Source organism: Mirounga leonina, unplaced genomic scaffold (assembly GCF_011800145.1).
Source record: "Mirounga leonina isolate KUSES-001 unplaced genomic scaffold, KU_Mleo_1.0 Mir_201, whole genome shotgun sequence".
In the NCBI taxonomy this organism is placed as follows: domain Eukaryota; kingdom Metazoa; phylum Chordata; class Mammalia; order Carnivora; family Phocidae; genus Mirounga; species Mirounga leonina.
In genome coordinates, this window is record NW_023270504.1 from 3,189,029 (window position 1) to 3,208,373 (window position 19,345).

The 19,345-nt window shown below is 37.9% G+C and overlaps 1 protein-coding gene across 5 annotated transcripts in view; it reads right to left on the minus strand.

Annotated features, from left to right (window-relative positions):
* FGD4 (FYVE, RhoGEF and PH domain containing 4) overlaps nt 1-19,345 on the minus strand; it is a 135,440-nt gene that overhangs the window by 28,289 nt on the left and 87,806 nt on the right. For 4 of the 5 annotated variants that reach the window (XM_035027933.1, XM_035027934.1, XM_035027931.1 and 1 more), the window contains 3 exons: nt 4,172-4,261; nt 2,006-2,151; nt 1,398-1,554 (listed from right to left, as the gene is read on the minus strand). In XM_035027933.1, coding sequence (XP_034883824.1) covers nt 1,398-1,554; nt 2,006-2,151; nt 4,172-4,261 — 393 coding nt within the window. Of the gene's footprint in view, nt 1-1,397; nt 1,555-2,005; nt 2,152-4,171; nt 4,262-18,464; nt 19,165-19,345 lie in introns of those variants that run through there. The other variant, XM_035027936.1, reaches the window with a different exon arrangement.

The following is a 19,345-nucleotide window of genomic DNA, read 5'->3' on the forward strand; positions in this document are numbered from 1 at the left end:
AACCCTATACATCTAAAAAATTCAACCCTAAGCAAGATAAATATAGAAAGAGTCACATTTGACACATCTTATTCAAATTGTTGAAAGACAAAAGCAAAGAGATAAATTTGAAAACAGCAAGAGAAAAACAATTCATCACATACAGGAAATATCAATACAGTTCCTAACTTCCCATATAAAACAATAGAGGACAGAGCACAGTGAAATGACATGCATTTTGCTGAAACAAAACAAAACAAAACAAAACAAAACTATTAGCCAAGAATTCTGTATCCAGTAATACAATTCAATAGTGAAAAAAAAATAAGGATATTCCCAGATAAACAAAGACCAAGAAAATTTGTTGCTATCCAATCTCTGCCTTACGAGAAACACATCATTTTATGTGGAAAGGAACTTACTTCAGAAATGATAAATATATGGGTTAATACATTTATAGATATATTTTCTTATATCCTCCCTTCTTCCAAAGACATAAAATTATATAAAATAATAATTATATCACTGTATTACTGGATTTAAAACCTACAAGGGGAATATATAGGAGACTAAAAGCACAGGGCATGGAGGAACAGAGCTACAATGGAGCAAAATGCCTGTATTTTACCAGAATTAAGGTTAGTATTAATCTGAAGTAGACTGTGATAAATTAAGATGCATATTATAATTCCCCCAACAAATAGTAGGAAAAAAATGAAAAACAGTTTTAAAATTTAGAGGAATTGAAATGGTAAAATAAGAAATATTTATATAGCACAAAAGAAAACAGAGGAGCAGCAGAATCCCCACCCAAAAATCCTATGTGATCCAAAGAATTCCTTTTTGATTTTTTAAACTTTATCAAATAATACGTTATTAACAACTTTGACTAGACAATCAAATAGAAATTACTACGGTGTTATTAAAGTGTATTATCCAGGTTTGGTGAAATTGGAAAAAAAAAAATCAGGACACATATATAAAGTGACACACACACACACCCCCCCAGAATAATAATGTTTGCAGAATGTCAGGGTTTATGGCAATCATTTATATATTCATTCCATCATCTCAACCTCCGAAAGAAAGCAAGAGAAGCATAGACCTGAATGGGAACTCACTTTATAAATTTATGTGGATCTTTACAAAAGCTAGACTCAAAAGCAAACAGACTTTACTGCTTAGCACATAGCATGTGCTCAATAAATATGTTAATTTTGCAGAGATGATTTTTGCATAATTCAGAATAGCATGGAATTTAGCAGTCTCCGACAGATGTCTCAATTTAGAAGACCAGTGCTCTAACCCCTGAGATATAGGGCCTCACAAGATGTCTCAATCTGAACTTTAGATCTAGAAGACCTTACGATTTCTATGGAAAAACTAATTCATAGCCTTGAACAAAAGGGTCCAATTACCTGAATTTCTTCAACTACTGATTTGAACTGGGGAACACGCTCAGTCATGTTTTTAACCAATTCCATAGCGTTATCAAATCCCTTCACATATTCTCCATACATCTTAAGGAATGGTGCCAATTTCTGAAGGATGTCACCAATTCTAGGGGTTGTTTCCCTGCACAAAACACAGAAACAGGTCATTAAGATTTCTTAGAGAGTAAGTGAATTAACAGGACTCCAAATGAAGTGATCACTTTCTACACACTCCCTGTGCTTCATCAGACCCACCTTGCCATGAGATGGGTAGAGAATGAAGCAGCACCTTTTTAGAGGGAGTTTAGGAATGACATAGTAAAGGGACATGCTATGGAGTTTTTAAAGCTCCAGATTAGCCCTGATATCTCATCTCCACTAATCAAAAGATAGTTTGGAGAGCAGAGATGAAATCCTTTTCAACCAAAGCTAAAAATGTACCACAACTCCTTATCAGTGGTCTTTACAGTAAAAATTTAACTCAAATGTTTGGCTGTAGCTCTGTGTAGCATTATTGTTTCAATTTAAAAGCAAATAACGCAGCACCTAATGTGACTGCCTTAAACATATCATTTGCCATCTACTCCTCTTACCATTCTTGCATTCGTTTTTCCAGCTCTGGCAATAGGAATTTACTATGGAAGGCATTTATTGATGAAATATTAGAAAAGATTTTATTCACCATCTCTGCTGGATATGAGCCTCGATTTGCTTCTTCTAATAATTTGCAGTAAAATACCTGAATAAGAGAATAAAGCAAACATTACTTTAACTTTATTGGTTACCACCTAGCACTGTGCTGGGCATATAGTGGGCTCTTAGTAACTTTCGTTGAATCAATGAAAAGGTTCATGGTTCAAGAAATAAGAAAAGGTTCATGGTTCATTTTTGAAATGTCTGAATATATGCTTTGATTGAGAAGAACCAGGAATTAGAATTAGAAACCTTGACTCTAACCTAGGCTATGCATCTATTTGGGGGATGTTAACCTTTTCTGTGCCAGAGAGTTTCCAAGTGAGGTAAAGGGATTTACTCCTATCTATAAGTAGAAGTAAGAGAGATGGAAAGCTTTACATACAACAATTGTGGTACATTTCACTCCTCTTTATGTTTTGAATGACTTTGACGGCACGTGTATCATATTGCCCTTTACTGTAATTTGTTGGCATAAATCTCATTTTCCCTATTAAAACCTGTATGCCCCCTTGGGGAGGGAGGCCATCACAGTTTAGTTCCCACAGTAGAACAGGTGCTTAATAAATATCTGGTCAATGGATAAATAAAAGAATTTCAGTTCACAGATGTTTTCTTGCTTTTAAGTAAGTAATAATGCATGATAACTTGAACACTTACAAGAGGATAAAAAGATCTCCTGTACATAATAATGAGTATCTTAAAAACAATTTTTTAAAAAATTGCAGTCTTAGCTATACTCCACTAGGGCTACTATACCTCTTAATTGCCATTCTGTTAAATGTAGGCAGAAGGAGGTCTGTTCCTTCATAATGTCCAGATGGTTGTTAATTTTCTAAATTCACCTCCACTGCATTTTCTTGGGAGGCAAAAAGAACACAAAATTATGTCCTTAGAGACTCCAATAGATAGGATATTAATTAAGACTCTAAAATTCTAAAAGGTCAGCAATAGTAGCTGACAAGCTAATACAGCTAAAATAATAAAGAAGAACAAAAACCAAAAACCCACAAAACCTGGTAAGAGGAAAAGACATGTCTCCATGATGGGAATACCTAACATTTCAGGTCTGTAATCCCCATGAGGAAAAAAATTGTTTCGAAGGTACAAACTCAACATGAATTGATGGACTTACAGTGAAATTCTTTGGAAAGTGAGTATTTAAGTCACAAACTCGTTATTTCAAAGAACAGAACGCTTAATCTGATCCCTTAAGGCTCACTCTAACAGGGCCAGAGTTCACACTAGGAACCGACGATAAGGAGGTATAATACCCAGGATGGCGTGTTCCCATGAAGTTCCAGTTTTCCGATGGCAGAAGTGGGACAATTCTTCTTATAATTAACACTCAAACATGGCAACTTTCTCTTCTAATAAGAGAAGTCTACATTAACAATCTACCAATTACCTTGTTCTTTTATCATTAAAACAATATTAAGAGGCCTTAGTTTTCAAGTGTTCTTATGACGCATTTTAAAACTTTCTTTGTAAACGTACGTGTATTTCAAATGAGAGGCTCCGTGATGAGAGTACAAAATGTGAAAAAGTAGGATGTCATTACCAACAAATATTGACTATGCAACTTTACACCAGGCACTGTATTAGATGTCTCCTACAAGTTTGAACAAGTGAACGCTCAAAATTCTTCTGGCCCTAATACTCCATTAATTCAGATGACTCACATGGGGCTGAAGAGTGCATGAGACAAATAGAATCAGTGACATATTCACGTATGAATTAGAATCACCAATCTCTTATTTAGATGATAATGGTAACATGGCTCTAGGATCATAACAAATGGTCAAGAAACATACTAGTGTTTAGTGTTGAAAGATACAGATAAAGGCATTTTGTGACTCACAGAGAGTCCTTGAATCTGCTCTTATGAATTGAAAACCCTTTGTGTCTAGTGAATTCACTGACAAAGCTAAAAATCCTAAAGATTTCCTTGAAGAAAAAGCTTTCACTGGCCAAAAAGTCATGCTCTTCTTATAGTTCCTAAAACCCCTTGATTACTAAAAATGATGTACAATGCCAAAAAATAACCCTGAAAGGGAAAATCTTACCTGATCTAAGAGGTCAAGTCGGTTGACATAAGCTCTTTCTGTAAGCAAAAGTTCGTTGGCTATTTTGTGAAGCTTTTGCTCATTAGTTTCCTAAAAATACAATAGATGTTCACATATTAGGAAATAAAGCCTGGACATATTTTTCAAGTAATAAACACCTTATCAGATGGTCAAAACAGTTTTCTCAAGCTTCTCAGGTACCCAATTCATTTCAGCCATGAAGGGCCATCCAACCAGAAATGAACAAAATTAAAATAATCTTCTAGATTTAACTTAGAACATCTGTAGCCTCTGTCAAAATTAACACTCTCATCTTTGTTCTTAAAACACATTTTATCTTTCTTAGATACTGTATTTGGCTCATTTTCTCCCTGCCTCTCTCAGGCCACTCTTTAGCCATGATTTCATCATTCTCTCAGATACCTTGTCTAATTATTAGCTCTATGTACCCAACTTTTTGCCTTTTTAAAAAATGTTAGGGAAAATTCCAATCACATATGAGTAAACAGTAAAATGAACCAGTACGTATCCGTTACTAAGATTCAACAGCTATCAACTCATTGTTAATCTTGTTTCATCAATCCTCCCCTCCCTCTACCCATATTATCTTTTTTTTTTTTAAGATTTTATTTATTTATTTATTAGAGAGCGAGCGAGAGAGAAACAGCATGAGAGAGGAGAGGGTCAGAGGGAGAAGCAGGCTCCCCGCTGAGCCGGGAGCCCGATGCGGGACTCGATCCCAGGACTCTGGGATCATGACCTGAGCTGAAGGCAGTCGCTTAACCAACTGAGCCACCCAGGCGCCCTCTACCCATATTATCTTAAATACAAACACTTTATTATTCCCTCAGTGTATGTTTACTTAGCCCTTAAATATATTTGTATAGCTTTGCTAGTTCCATGAGAATGGGAACACTTTTTTTTCTCGCTAACTTGGTAACTCTCTCTTGTCTTCAATAAAATGCTGGCATTCAATAAAATATTGCTGAATGCATGAATGAGTAGCAATAACACAAACCTAACGACTGTTGGACTTTTATTACCACTTTGATATGCTGTCAATGTAAGACCAAACTCATCTTTTCAGGAAAACCTCTCTCTTACCACCTCCCACCCTACCCCATGCCACCCTACCCCACCAGAACTTTACCAGCCTGATGATGGTTCCATCCCTTTCCAGTTACCTGGCTTTGGCATCTTGAATCTCTCTAAACTTAGTTCCCTACCACAAAATCCAGCTGCTATGAGCTCCTACTCATATTATATCATTAGCATCCATCCTTTAAGTTTTCATCCCTGCCACCCGGTTTTGCTCATACCATATGTCAAGCCCAGCCAATCAATAGCTCCCAGTTGATCTGATTCTACCATTTTTTGGCTAATCAAACCCACCTTGCATGCTGTTGTATGAGCAATCTTTCTAACTCTGCTTTGCCAAGATCATTCTACTTTCCATAGAAGGAAAACTTCCAATAGTCCTCTTTTCACCAGCAGGATAAAATCCAGACTCTGTATATCATTCAGGGTTGTTCAAATCTCATCTCTACTCACTGTCTCAGACTTCTTTCCTGTTGTATCTTTGCAGGCACCCTTCCCTCCAAACACACCAATCTAATGCACCGTTATAAAACATGTCCATGGCCATTCCCAAACTTTTCTTCTTTCCATTCTCTCTGCATGGCATACATTTTTTTTTTTAAGATTTTATTTATTTATTTGACAGAGACACAGCGAGAGAGGGAACACAAGCAGGGGGAGTGGGAGAGGGAGAAGCAGGCTTCCCGTGGAGCAGGGAGCCCGATGTGGGGCTCCATCCCAGGACCCTGGGATCATGACCTAAGCCGAAGGCAGACGCTTAAGGACTAAGCCACCCAGGAGTACGCCCTTCAATCTATTTTTTTTTTAAGATTTTTATTTATTTATTTGACAGAGAGAGACACAGCGAGAGAGGGAACACAAGCAGGGGGAGTGGGAGAGGGAGAAGCAGGCTTCCCATGGAGCAGGGAGCCTGATGCGGGGCTTGATCCCAAGACCCTCGGATCATGACCTGAGCTGAAGGCAGACGCTTAAGGACTAAGCCACCCAGGCACCCCCATGGCATACATTCTTGCTTTATCTCTTTAGGTGTTTAAGACTTACTTTTTTTTTTTTTTTGGATGGCTTGCTGAATTTCCATTCCTTGTCCATGGAGCCTTCTTCAACTATCCAAAGCTCTTGGGTTTGGTGCTATTAGAACTCATTTTCTATTTTATACCTAAACATCTTTTTGTTGAGAAATTTCTACCTAGGTATTTGCTGAAGTATCCTTTTCATTCTAGGTAAGTGTGAAGCATAGTAAGGGTTTAGTAAAAACTAATAGGAAAGCAGAACAAAGTATATTTTAAACCAGTGTCTAATTTGTGCAAAGACTACATTTTAAACTATGTATAAAATCCTATTCAGCTGTAGGAATGCTTCATTGTGTTCAGCATATGGGGTCTACTTTTATGCTTTATGCAGTATCTGTTCTAATGTGAAAAGTTATCATTTTGCTTTTTACAGCAGCACTGAAATGAGGTATTTTTACATGAAATCTTCAGGTAAAGTAATGTAATACTGTTTAAATATTTGTGGTCTCAAAAATACTGAAATAAGAACTATGTAGTCATTAAATTCCACAGTTAGCCAAGGTTTTGGTTAAACAACAAATTCAGGGTAAAGTATTAGCATTATCGTTTGCCTGTTTGACATCCTTTCCCTCCATTTCCTAATGATACCCAGATTTGTTCAGAGCATCTATCTTACTACTATGTAGCCTTTCCTTTGGAGAAACTACCCTCATTCCCCAGATCAAAATTAGGCCTTGACTGGTATAACAATCAAGAATACAGTGACTGGTTCAGACGCCAATAAAACATGAGGCTATATGCACTGGGGCTCCCTCCTCTCGGCACCACCCCTCTCTCCTATCACCAGCTCCTGTTAATAGATCTGCCCTTTTCCAGAATGTTGTGTAAATGGAATCACACAGTATGTGCCTTTTGAGTCTTGCCTCTTCCAATTCTCAAAATGCATTTGAGATACATCCTTTTTGTCATTAGTATTAGTGGCTTGCTCTTTCCAAGCCCTTATTCTTTTTTTTTTTTTAAGATTTTATTTATTTATTTGACAGAGAGAGACACAGAGAGAGAGGGAACACAAGCAGGGGGAGTGGGAGAGGGAGAAGCAGGCTTCCCGCCAAGCAGGGAGCCCAATGCGGGGTTCGATCCCAGAACCCTGGGATCATGACCCGAGCCAAAGGCAGACACTTAATGACTGAGCCACCCAGGTGCCCCCAAGCCCTTATTCTAATAGTGGTACTACTGTATCTTTTTGACTTACTCACACACTTTCCTATGCTCTGATTCTGGTTTGACAAATAACTCTAAAGAAAACCATCCAGCAGAATTTGTGCCGTGATAAAATGATACATCTCTTATGAGTCAGAGAATTCATTAACCAACAGGTCATACTGGTTGTTATTGCTATGCAGTGAAGTCACTCCTGAGGTCTTCCACATCCTACAGGATCTTAAATAGGAAGCTTATAATAAACAATCTTTTGCTGACTCTAAATCATACTTTAGCTGAACTTGGCAAGTTGTAGGTATCCTGGTCATAATTTGCAAAATCCAAGGGAGATGCCAGGAGTTATTAGCAAAAGCTGTGTCCTTCCACACAGATGGGCTTCTAATGTCAGGACCCTGACCTTGCCAAAACCAACACAAAGATAAGCAAAAGTAAACTTGCTGACATTCAGTTTAAACACTCACATATAGGTGTATGAAAAGTTACTAGGGATTTTTGTGGTGGAGGTGAGGAAATCACCGACCCAAACAACAATTTCACCAGAAGAACAGCTAACACTTATTCACTGATTGCTTGTTATGCACAAGACACTTATATTTTACATAAATTGACTAATCCTTATAATAACTCTATAGAATAGATACATTATTCCTGTTTTATAGGCAGCACACACATACAAAAGACAAAATTCCAAGGCTTAGAAGGGCCAGGTGACTTGCCCCAAGTCACACAGTTAAAAGGTAACCAAAGCAGATTCCAATCATATAGGAGAGCATGGGACTTTACGTTATGGTCAGTAAACCCTTCGCTCTCACTCTAACTCTTCTCTGCAACAAGAAACAAGACTAATAAGTGCCTACAAGGGATACAGACTAAGAAAATACAAACTATCCACTTGAAAACGAAATGGGATATCTACTAGGCATTTTAATTTACACATTCTTTCTCTAATATAAATTCTATTTATAGCAGGCTTCTCAGCATTCTAGTAATTATCAGGTATTAAAAATTCAGTCATATTTGATGTAATGATATGATAGCTTCTAACTTTTTTCTTTTTTTAAAGATTTTAGGGGAGCCTGGGTGGCTCAGTCATTAAGCTTCTGCCTCCAGCTCAGGTCATGATCCCAGGGTCCTGGGATCGAGCCCCGCATCAGGCTCCCTGCTCAGCGGGAAGCCTGCTTCTCCCTCTCCCACTCCCCCTGCTTGTGTTCCTGCTCTCGCTTTCTCTTGCTCTGTCAAATAAATAAATAAATACAATCTTTAAAAAGAAATTTATTTGAGAGACAGCAGGAGTGGGGTGAGGGGCAGAGGGAGAGGGAGAAGCAGACGCCTTGCTGAGCAGAGTGCCCAAAGTGGGGCTTGATCTCAGGACCCTGAGATCATGACGCGAGCCAACAGCAGAGGCTTCACTGAGTGAGCCACCCAGGCACCCCTGATGGCTTCTAACTTTAAAAAATTAGTTACTGAAACTCATCTGTGAGTACATTTAGGGAGAAATACATGATCCGTCTGCATGCATGGGTCTCTACTACTCTATCAGACTTGTGCTTAAATAACAAACCTGTTCTAAAATTGCTGATACACTGGGGATATAGCACGGTATTTTTTTAAAATAGAAAGTTAAATAGGTCAAGTTATAGAATATTGTCTCTTATTATTTGCCACTTCAAAACTATATAACCCCTACTTTGTGCTTAGCACTTTACTAAGAAGTCATATATTCTTTAGATTCTTTGGAAAACAGTAATGGCTACACAATATTGATTTAATAAAAAATCCTGTTTGCCTCTATTGGAACCTAATACACAGACTTCACTTCTAAAAATAGTAACAAATATGCTATTAGAAAAGCATCTTACCTTTGATATTCCTCTATAAAATAGATTTTTTTCACTTGCAAATGATAACTATGTCCTATATTGAAAGCTGATTCTCAGAGTACTGCCTCAAACAAAAATACAACAGAGTATGTCTAAACAATCCCAATTGAAAAGGCAAGATGTACGCCTCTTACAGTAAAAGATTACACAATTTACTTTCCTCTGCTTCTCTCTTATTTCTCTCTGCACAATGCACTTGCACACGTCCAGTAACCTTTCAGCAGAGATCCGCTCCATTCCCAATAGGTCAGGTTCAGCCTGGTGGTGAGTCACTGTGCCCGCTGGCTCATGAATGTGCTGCACTGTCAGTTCTGCCTCCCCACTTACAGATGTCACCAGCTCCTGCAGCTCTTTTCAGACCTTTTGGCATGACTCTTCCATATGGCAGGAGCCCAGACAAAGAGCCCCCACTGCAGCTCACAGACTTCATTTACTGGGTAGGCAGAAAATGTTTGTGTGGAGCCAGTGATTCATCTTCAGTGCCATACGCACTGCCACATGCCTCAAAACCACCAAGCAGGGGAGCAGATATTTTGGAAAGAACTTCATAAAGGTTCATCAATAATTAGAGTTTCTTAGAAGATGCTTTAAAGGCAATGCCTTCAGTTACATAAAAATGAATCAGATATTGATATCATGCTTTACTACTCTTCAATTATGCTTTTTAACTTTTCAGTACGTGTTCCCATGATTTCATTTTAAGCAGGAAGAATTTTTTTTCCTAAATACATTGAATTAAAACTGTTCTTTCCATATATTCATTATAGGTTATATTTAAAATAATATGTACATAAGTTATTGGGTTTTATAGGACCAGAATGAATGTTTCTAGGTTCCGGAAGTTTCTACCCAATTAATTAAATTCTTTCATGGAGAAGGCAGATGTGGCTTTGTATGAATACATATGTTTCTGCTTTCCCTGAAGTCCATTCTTTCATAACAAGATGAGTCAACTTAGGGAATAAACACTTGATTTTGTACCACAATTCATGAGATGCATCAACATTTTGATAGGTTATTTTTAATGTCTTCCTAGACATTAAAGTCTTCTATATGGCTCCAGGTGATAATTTAAAATGAGATCACAATGATATTTGAATGTCACATAATTGGCCTATCATCTCAAAAAGCATCTTAAAGTCTCTAACTTGTCTTGACACCATCATTCCAATATTCCAGAACTGTATACATTTTTTTCTCATTATACTAAAGAACAGGGAAGTCAAGGGAGGCTATCACAAGTGAGAGACAATGACAGCCCCACCATTTAGAGAGTACCTACTGTGTGCTAGGCACTACCGTATGTGCTTCACATGAATTATCTAGTGGAATCCTACTAATATCCTGTGAAGCAGGTATCATTATCCTCTCATTTTATAGATGAGGAAGCAGTGTCTTAATGAGGATGGGTAACCTGCCCCAAATCATATAGCTAGGAAGTGACTGAGCCAGGATTCAAATCTTGGTCTGTGAAAATAAAGTTCTTGCTTTGTTACAGCTCTTTAAGAGAAGTCCCTGTGGATTTGTGTGACAAGAAAATGAGAAGGTAAGGGAATAAAATACAGATTTTGTGTTCAATTAAGATCATGTAGTAATGCCATAAGGAAGGTCACATGGTCTCAGGGAAGATTTGTAATCAGCAAGAAATTTATCACCAGGTTCACATTGCAGGAAAAAGAATACTCACTATGATACACACACGTTATTCCTTTCCCAGGGCTTCACTGTATAGTATCACAAGAATAAATAGTTTATTACTTTAGCATGATCTTTCAGGAAGCTTTGGGAGCACAGTCCAAGCCTATTTTCGACCCAGCGCCAGTATTTTTCCAATCTGATGTCCTATCTATACTATTTATTCAGTTCAAAACAGGAGAGTAGCCAAGTGAGAACTTTTAATCAGAAGGTTTACATTATATCCTTTCGAGATAGGGTAGGGAGAAGGGCAAAAGAGAGCTTACACTGAGAAGGACAATTCAGTTACTTGCATAAGATCAGACAGGAAGTAAGTGGTAGCAAAGAGAGAACTTTGTTCTTCTTATACCCAATTAGTATACATTAGACTAAATTGTCCTTTGCCTTTTGCAGAAATTAAGGCACAAAGAAGAATTTAATATATGCTCACAATCAATAACTGAATTAACCTATCCCAAATCTAGGCAGACCATCAAAGTAATTACGTAACATAAGTATTTTCTGATGATAGTTCCCTAGAGTTAAAACCTTGTGCACATAAGTGACTGCACTATGTGGAAATAACCTATGGTCCTCAAGTAAGAGAAACAAACAAAATATAGGAAACCAGGGTTAAAAAGGAAGTGGCATGCAAAATTATCTCTGTGCATCCTGCAAAGGAGCACGTCAGCTTAACACGGAACCGACAGCTGCTGGAATACTTACCTGGCAGGATATGCTGAACTTTGGATCTATCAAGGGATATCTCAGGTCATGAGTCTGTTCATCTTGACTTACAGATGAGGAAACAGAACTTTATGTTTATCTAACAGACAGCTCACATTATGTTTTAAGGCACTGTTCTTTTTTTTTTTTAAAGATTTTATTTATTTATTTTTTTGAGACAGAGAGAATGAGAGACAGAGAGCATGAGAGGGAGGAGGGTCAGAGGGAGAAGCAGACTCCCTGCCAAGCAGGGAGCCCGATGCGGGACTCGATCCCAGGACTCCAGGATCATGACCTGAGCCGAAGGCAGTCGCTTAACCAACTGAGCCACCCAGGCGCCCTTAAGGCACTGTTCTAAATCCTTTACAATGATTCAATGATCTTTGCCTCGTAATAACCTTATGAGATAGGTATTATTTCCATGTTGCATATGAAGAAACTAAGGCACAGAGAGATTTAAGTGACCTGCTCAAGGTCATACAACTGGTAAGTAAGTGGCTGAGCTGGGTTGCAAACCTAGAAAGTCTGGCTCTTAAGCCTAACTGACCACCAGGTTATGGTATATTGTTCTTTTTGTTTTGTTTTGTTTTGTTGTAAGCCACATACAACAACTGCTGTGTTTTAAGATCTGGTCTTTTCATTTCTCTCCCACCCATGCCAAACAGCATCTTTAGATGCATTGTGACCTCCAAACACCTCGCTTTCCCAAACCTCCTGATTCATGTCAACATTCTGTTAAACTCCATCTTTGACTCCATTATCTCCTTGTTCTCTCGGTACTGCTGATTTGCAGACCTTGCCTCACTCCCACTGCAAGTTTGATCTTCTCTTTCTTAAGTTTCAGGCCACTCAGCAATGCTGGGGAGACTGTTGATTATGCCCGCTACCTTTGATCCTGGCCCTCAGAATCTTAGTCACAAGTCACCACGAGAGCTAACCTTCTCCATTGTCCTCAACCCCTTGGGGCTACCTCACTAGCCTCTATGGGGGCACTTCCCAAACTGACACATTCAGCACCCAGCCCAAGAGTCACCTCTACACTGTAGTCTTAGTATCTCGCTGAGTTCCAGACTCTCCCCACTTCTCGATTTAGGCTAACAAGGAAGAATTCACCTTCTTAGCCATGCTCTGAACCTTCACTTTGAGTTCTCTTTTCCCTTTTACCTCTTATATAATGGTTATATATCTCAATACTCCTTTTCAGCTGTTTCCTCTTTGTATTTTTTTTTTTTTAAAGATTTTATTTATTTATTTGACAGAGAGAGACACAGCTAGAGAGGGAATGCAAGCAGGGGGAGTGAGAGAGGGAGAAGCAGGCTTCCCGCTGAGCAAGGAGCCCAAAGTGGGGCTCGATCTCAGGACCCTGGGATCATGACCTGAGCCGAAGGCAGATGCTTAACGACTGAGCCACCCAGGCGCCCTTCCCCTTTGTATTTTCTGCAGTACTTTGCAAATAGTATATGTGCAATATAAATGTACTGCATTTAATTTGGTTACCCAGGTTCTCTGAGCTAGTTAGCTATAATGTCCCAGTAAGGCCAAGGCCTCCAGACTAACTCCTAGTTTCATATTCTAAATGATGACCATCCTTATAAGCCCACAATAATCCTGTGCCCCCTCCCCCCAAATCCTGTGGTTCTCATGATTTGCTCTTCTTTTTCCTCTCACACAACTTACTATGTTCCCCTTTTGATTATATTTGTGCTCTCCACAGCTCGGTCCTTGCCCTTCTTCCTGTTCCTGCACATTCTATTTTGGCAATATTATTCACACCCTTATGTACATCCTCTTACATTCTTATCCTCTTTCCTAAGCTCCAGATCTGTATTTCCACTTGCTTAATTAATATCTCCAAATGGATGTCCTACAGATGCCATAAACTCAGTAGTACAAAACTAACCTAATTAGCAACTCTACCTCTCCCAACATTCCAAACACAATTATGTTCCTTCCTGTCTGCCACCTCAATTATTTCATTAACATATTAAGAAACCAAGACCTGCGGAATTCTGTTAAAGTACCATGTCTGAGGTCACCTAGCTGGTAAGTGACAAAGCTGGGGTATGAACTCATCTCTTTTAATTCTAAAGTCTTCATCCTTACCCAATAGACTGTAACGTCTCCAGAGTATTCTATTTTTGTTTGAGACATCTTCATGAGGACAATCCATAAGTCCCTCAAATTTAGTATGTCTAAACCCAGTTAAATTTTTGCCCTCCAAATACACCGCTCCTTCCATTCTCTTGTAGTTCAGTAAGTGATACACCATCTGCCACTTCATCCAAGCTAGAAATTGAACATGACTCATTCCCTACCTCCATCAGGAGGCCCTCAGAAATCTCTCTTCCTTGTCCTAACCCTCCACTGCATCCGTCCAGGACCTCATCCTCTCACACCTGGATTACTGCAGTTGCTTACAACTGCTCCATCTGTTTTCCTTTTATCTGACTCATTTTTCTAAAATCCACAGATGGTATAATCATGTCACTTCCATGCTTTAATTAAGTGCCTTGGAGGCCAGATAGTATTAGGCTTATGGAAAGTTTGAAATAACACAGGAAAACACCTATGTTTAATCCTACAAAACAGGATGCAGAACTACCATACATTAGGCTATTGAAAAAAAAAATTTTTTTTTTCCAAATATCAGCTCAGAAAAACAAGCTGGAATGTTAAATACCAAAGCAGCTCTCTTTGGAAATATGGGTGATATTTGTATTTTCTATGCTTTGCTGCATTTTCTTGATTTTCTATGAGGATTATTAATTTTTATCACAATTTTAAAAATCCACTGTTTTCAGGGGAGAAAGATACAGCTTAGGCATACAAACCCACTGCAATTTGTCCTTAGCTTATATTTTCTTTTTAAACCTATCCTTCTACCCCTCACACAATTCTCTAGCCCTCTGGCCTCTTCTTATTGGGCCAGAAACACCCACAAATATGGCATCTATTCACTTGTCTCTGACTAGATACAGCTGCTCCTCCCTACCTCACCCCATTCCCGGCCATTCTCAACTCCCTAGCAACCTCCCCCTCACTTTGCTTCAAGCTAAATTCAACTGCTTCTCAGCACCCTGCCCCTCAAGCAGCCCTCCCCCAGGCACAGGTAATTCCTCATCTGTGTTTGCGAAGCACAGATCACACCACATAGCATGGGGATTTACTTATTTCTCTCTACTGGGTAGACCGAGGCTTTGAAGGCAGGGTGTGTCTTGTTCATTTGTTTCTAGCACCTAGCACAGTAAGCCCCACACATTAAATTTACAAATGGAACAGGTGTTTTTTTCAGGTACAGGCTCTTTGAAGTTCATTTTTTCTCATTATACTTTTTTATACCTTTCCAATATACTAAATGGAGTCTCCACAAAATAAAGAACTTTCTAAATTCACCTTTCAGTTCTAAGTGAATAAAGAAAAGCTATCCTCAAGACTTTTATGAACTATCCAATCCATATGGTCAGCGGGACAACTTTTCTGTTATTCAACACATTGCTTTAAAACTCCTACAACTTCAGTGAGAACTTTCACTGTAATACTAGCAACAACAAAAACTGATTAGTGAAGCTGGATGATTCCATTGCTTCTGCTTGTCTTTCACATTCTTGGAATGGAAGCTGAGTCGACAAGAGAAGACATAGCTAAGGAGTAACTTACTATTTGTCTTCAAGTCTAACATGATCTCAACAGCTATCCCCCTCTATTTTTCAAGAAGTAAAGGGAAAGAAATTTAAAGCCTCACAAAAAGGAACTTGTAGCCCATCATAAGGAAGAGAAAATCAAGGTTAGCATTATGTTTTAACTCCCAGAAAACTCTGATACCTCACATTACATCCTGCAAAATCAACAATGTTAAGATTCACAATTAAGTGAAATTAAAGGGAAAAAAAGGAAAGTGAGTTAATCTGGATTACAGCATTGGTTTTCTATTTGCAGTACTTCTGAACTTGATTCAAGGTCATTCTTTTCCTTACGAGATGATTATCTTCTTAATTTTTGAGTATGTTCAAAGGTTATAAACTCTCAAGCCTTATGTTAAAACATAAGTAAAATGCTCATTAAAAAAATAAGGCACTAGGGGCGCCTGGGTGGCTCAGTCGTTAAGCGTCTGCCTTCGGCTCAGGTCATGATGCCAGGGTCCTGGGATCAAGCCCCGCATCGGGCTCCCTGCTCAGCGGGAAGCCTGCTTCTCCCTCCTCCACTCCCCCTGCTTGTGTTCCCTCTCTCGCTGTCTCTCTCTCTGTCAAATAAATAAATAAAATCTTTTAAAAAAATAAATAAATAAAAAATAAAAATAAAAAAATAAGGCACTAGAAAAAAATTTAAGTTTTTTTTAAAAAAAAATGTTTCTATAAATCTCCAGGTTGTCAATTCTCTATCAGTTGTATCAAATTTCTATCTTCATCAATTCCTCACTTTATTATATAATTTCTTTCATTTTTGGTGAAACAAAGGACTAATTTAAAAGGTATCTGTAATATTCTTGATAAAACTGGTATTATTAGATTTATTATTATGTTGCCAATAGCAGATTCATAATTTCTATCTTTAGTCTTAGAAACCATACATCTGCATTGTTTATATTTGGCTTACAATATGAAGTACAGAGGAAAGAAACACTAATAAGTCTCAGGAAGATCTACAAATACAACCTGTTAAAGTATATCTTGGATATTAAAAGGCTCATGAAAACTATAAAAAGAAGTGTTTATTATATGGCATAATCAATGAATGCATTCCACATTAACGCATTTCTAATGAAGCTTACCCACTGAAGCACATAAATCTCAGAAAAAAAAATAACCATTTTTAAATGAAATTCATACTAAAACGTCCTGACCCATTTACCTGAGTCTTTTAATATAGTTAAGCTATTTATGATAACCCAAATTTGTCATGCCAAACAGGATTATAATACTGTTACCCCTGATGCCCTCAAGTATGCAGACACATGTGACAGTTTCCTGCCCCCTGTCACTTAGGGGTTTTAAGGTTTCCTTCTAATGATATCTCCTCCTTAGTAGACTTCAGTCTTTTAATCTCTTGTAATACATAATTAACCTTAATTTAAAGATACTGATAACACCTTACGGGTAAGAGCTAAAGGTGTCACAAAGTGCTCACAATTTTCCTTTAAGTCAGAGGTTTAAAAAAAAAACAAACAAAACTATTTGCTTATTTTGAGGTGCCTGGCTATATTCTAGATCACTGATGCTGCAAAAAGTTTAAATATTGGAAAAGCGTAGCTTTGCTGAAGTATGGTAAGGACAATAGTTTCAATGAGGTAGGTATTATCTTTCACATAGTAAAAGTGATTGAAAACTGATTTTCAAGTCAGTTCTCATTATTAACAATGACTGTTCAAGATCTATTTTAATGTGTATCTGCTTTTCTGAACAATCTTGGTGATGCTACTCTGCTACCCCTTCATCCCCCAATTCCTCCTTCTCCCATTCTTGGCGGGCATTTAAGAAATAGCCATTACATTTAATACCTGTTTAAACTTAGCTAAGACTATTGTGATGTAAGTCTCTGCATTGAATTATATAAAGATTGAAGTAATTTTTTTCACTTGTCTGCATAGTGAAACCCAGATATTCCTTTGTATCTTAAGAGGTTCAACACATTAAAAAGTTCAAGAGGCAGCTGACAACATGGGCTATGCTAACAAAGGAAGATACCAATAAACAACAGCAAAAAATTATTACATTACCACTGAAAAGGGCTTTATGATCACACCCAGTTAATATCCTTTAACTAAAGGCACAAATAATTTAATTGATTTGTTTAAGGTCATACCACTGGTTAGTGGACAAGCCAGAAGCAGCACCAAAACGTCCTGGTTCCAATGGCTCTACTATATACTACTTATTTTTAACATTTCATTTTTCATTTTTAGCTGTGACAAAATATATATAACATAAAATTTACCATCTTAACATTACTAACATTTATGTTTGCATATTTGAACAAAGGCAATGTAACAGTCACCAACCAGAGCAACAAAGGAGAACATATTATCACCGTGTAGAAATTAAATCCTAATCCTCCCTTTTATTTTTTTAAAAAGATTTATTTATTTATTTATTTGATGGGGAAGGGGGAGAGAGCACATAAGCAGGGGGAGTTGCAGGGAGAGGGAGAGGAAGAGACGCAGGCTCCCTGCTGAGCAGGGAGCCAAATTTGGGGCTAGATCCCAGGACCCTGGGACTGTGACCTGAGCCGAAGGCAGAGCTTAACGGACTGAGCCACCCAGGTGCCCCCTGATATTCCCTTTTAGATGAGAGACACATGTGGTGTCTTTGTATCAATAGCTCTGCAGAGAAAATTGCATTTTTGTTCCTAGATACAGCATGTGCCATCCACTACTTATATTTCGTATAGGAGAAAGGCCAGCTGTAGTACTTCATTGCACTAGCTTAATAAGAAAGGCCCTATTTAAGTCTCTCCCAAACCAAACACCACTCATCTATGAAAATGTACAGATAATAATACAGGACAGGAAAAAAAAAGTACTACCCAGCAACCACAGGCATTACCAATGAAAATATTAATAAGAATAGCTCTTACTGGGGGAGCCTGCTTCTCCCTCTGACCCTCCCCCCTCTCATGTGCTCTCTCTCTCACTCTCTCAAATAAATGAATAAATAAAATCTTAAAAAAAAAAAAAAGAATAGCTCTTACTGTTTTATAAACACTTGCTGGTGGCATCATCCCAACTATTAAAGCACAAATGTAGGAGTCTTGAGCTTCTTGATTCTAACCTCCTCTTCTGTTCACCATGGTTCAAGCACAGCGGCACTAAAATCTACCACTACATCAAGATGTAGTGAAGAGATTTACTTTGCAATGTCCTGTCTCTTTAATGTTTCAGATAATGTTACCAAGTATGACTCACTTTTCTTCCACCCACTTCCTTATTTAAACTTTCTCTGCCTGACAGTATTTAAAATTTATTCACTAACTGGAAGAAAATAAATCCCTGGCTTTTTGTCTATTTGGGACCTTTTTCAGGGTTAGTAAAAACCGTACCATAACGTGGATTTCATTTTAGTTAAAACTGTCAACACATCAGTCAATCACTTTTTACTCTGATTTTAGTATTAGTCCTTTTGAATTTCTCCCTATGTTAATGCCACTTAAGCCACGGCACCATAAAAAATCCTAAATAAATTTAGAACTTGATTTGTCATTTACAGATTTTCCTATAATTGCCAAATTTTCAATTCTCAACTCTCCTACACAGATTACTATTTATAATTAAAAAGAGAAACTGAGCAATGGGAATTATTTTTTTTTTTTTGGTCCTCAGAGACATAAACAACTTTCTCTTCCAGGGAACTGTATAATGATGCTTCTATTGCACCTTTGATCTGAGAAATTCCAGGTACTTTGTAAAAGCTGTATTTATTAATTCTTCCAAAACACCATATTGACAGGAATAAAGAATACAAATGCAGTGGTCTTGTTCCTAGAATTGTAGCAAAGCTTTTCTGTCGCCCAGGTAAATTATGAACATATCTCACCAGCAAATCAGCTCCTTGTAAGCTTAGATTTTGCACCTG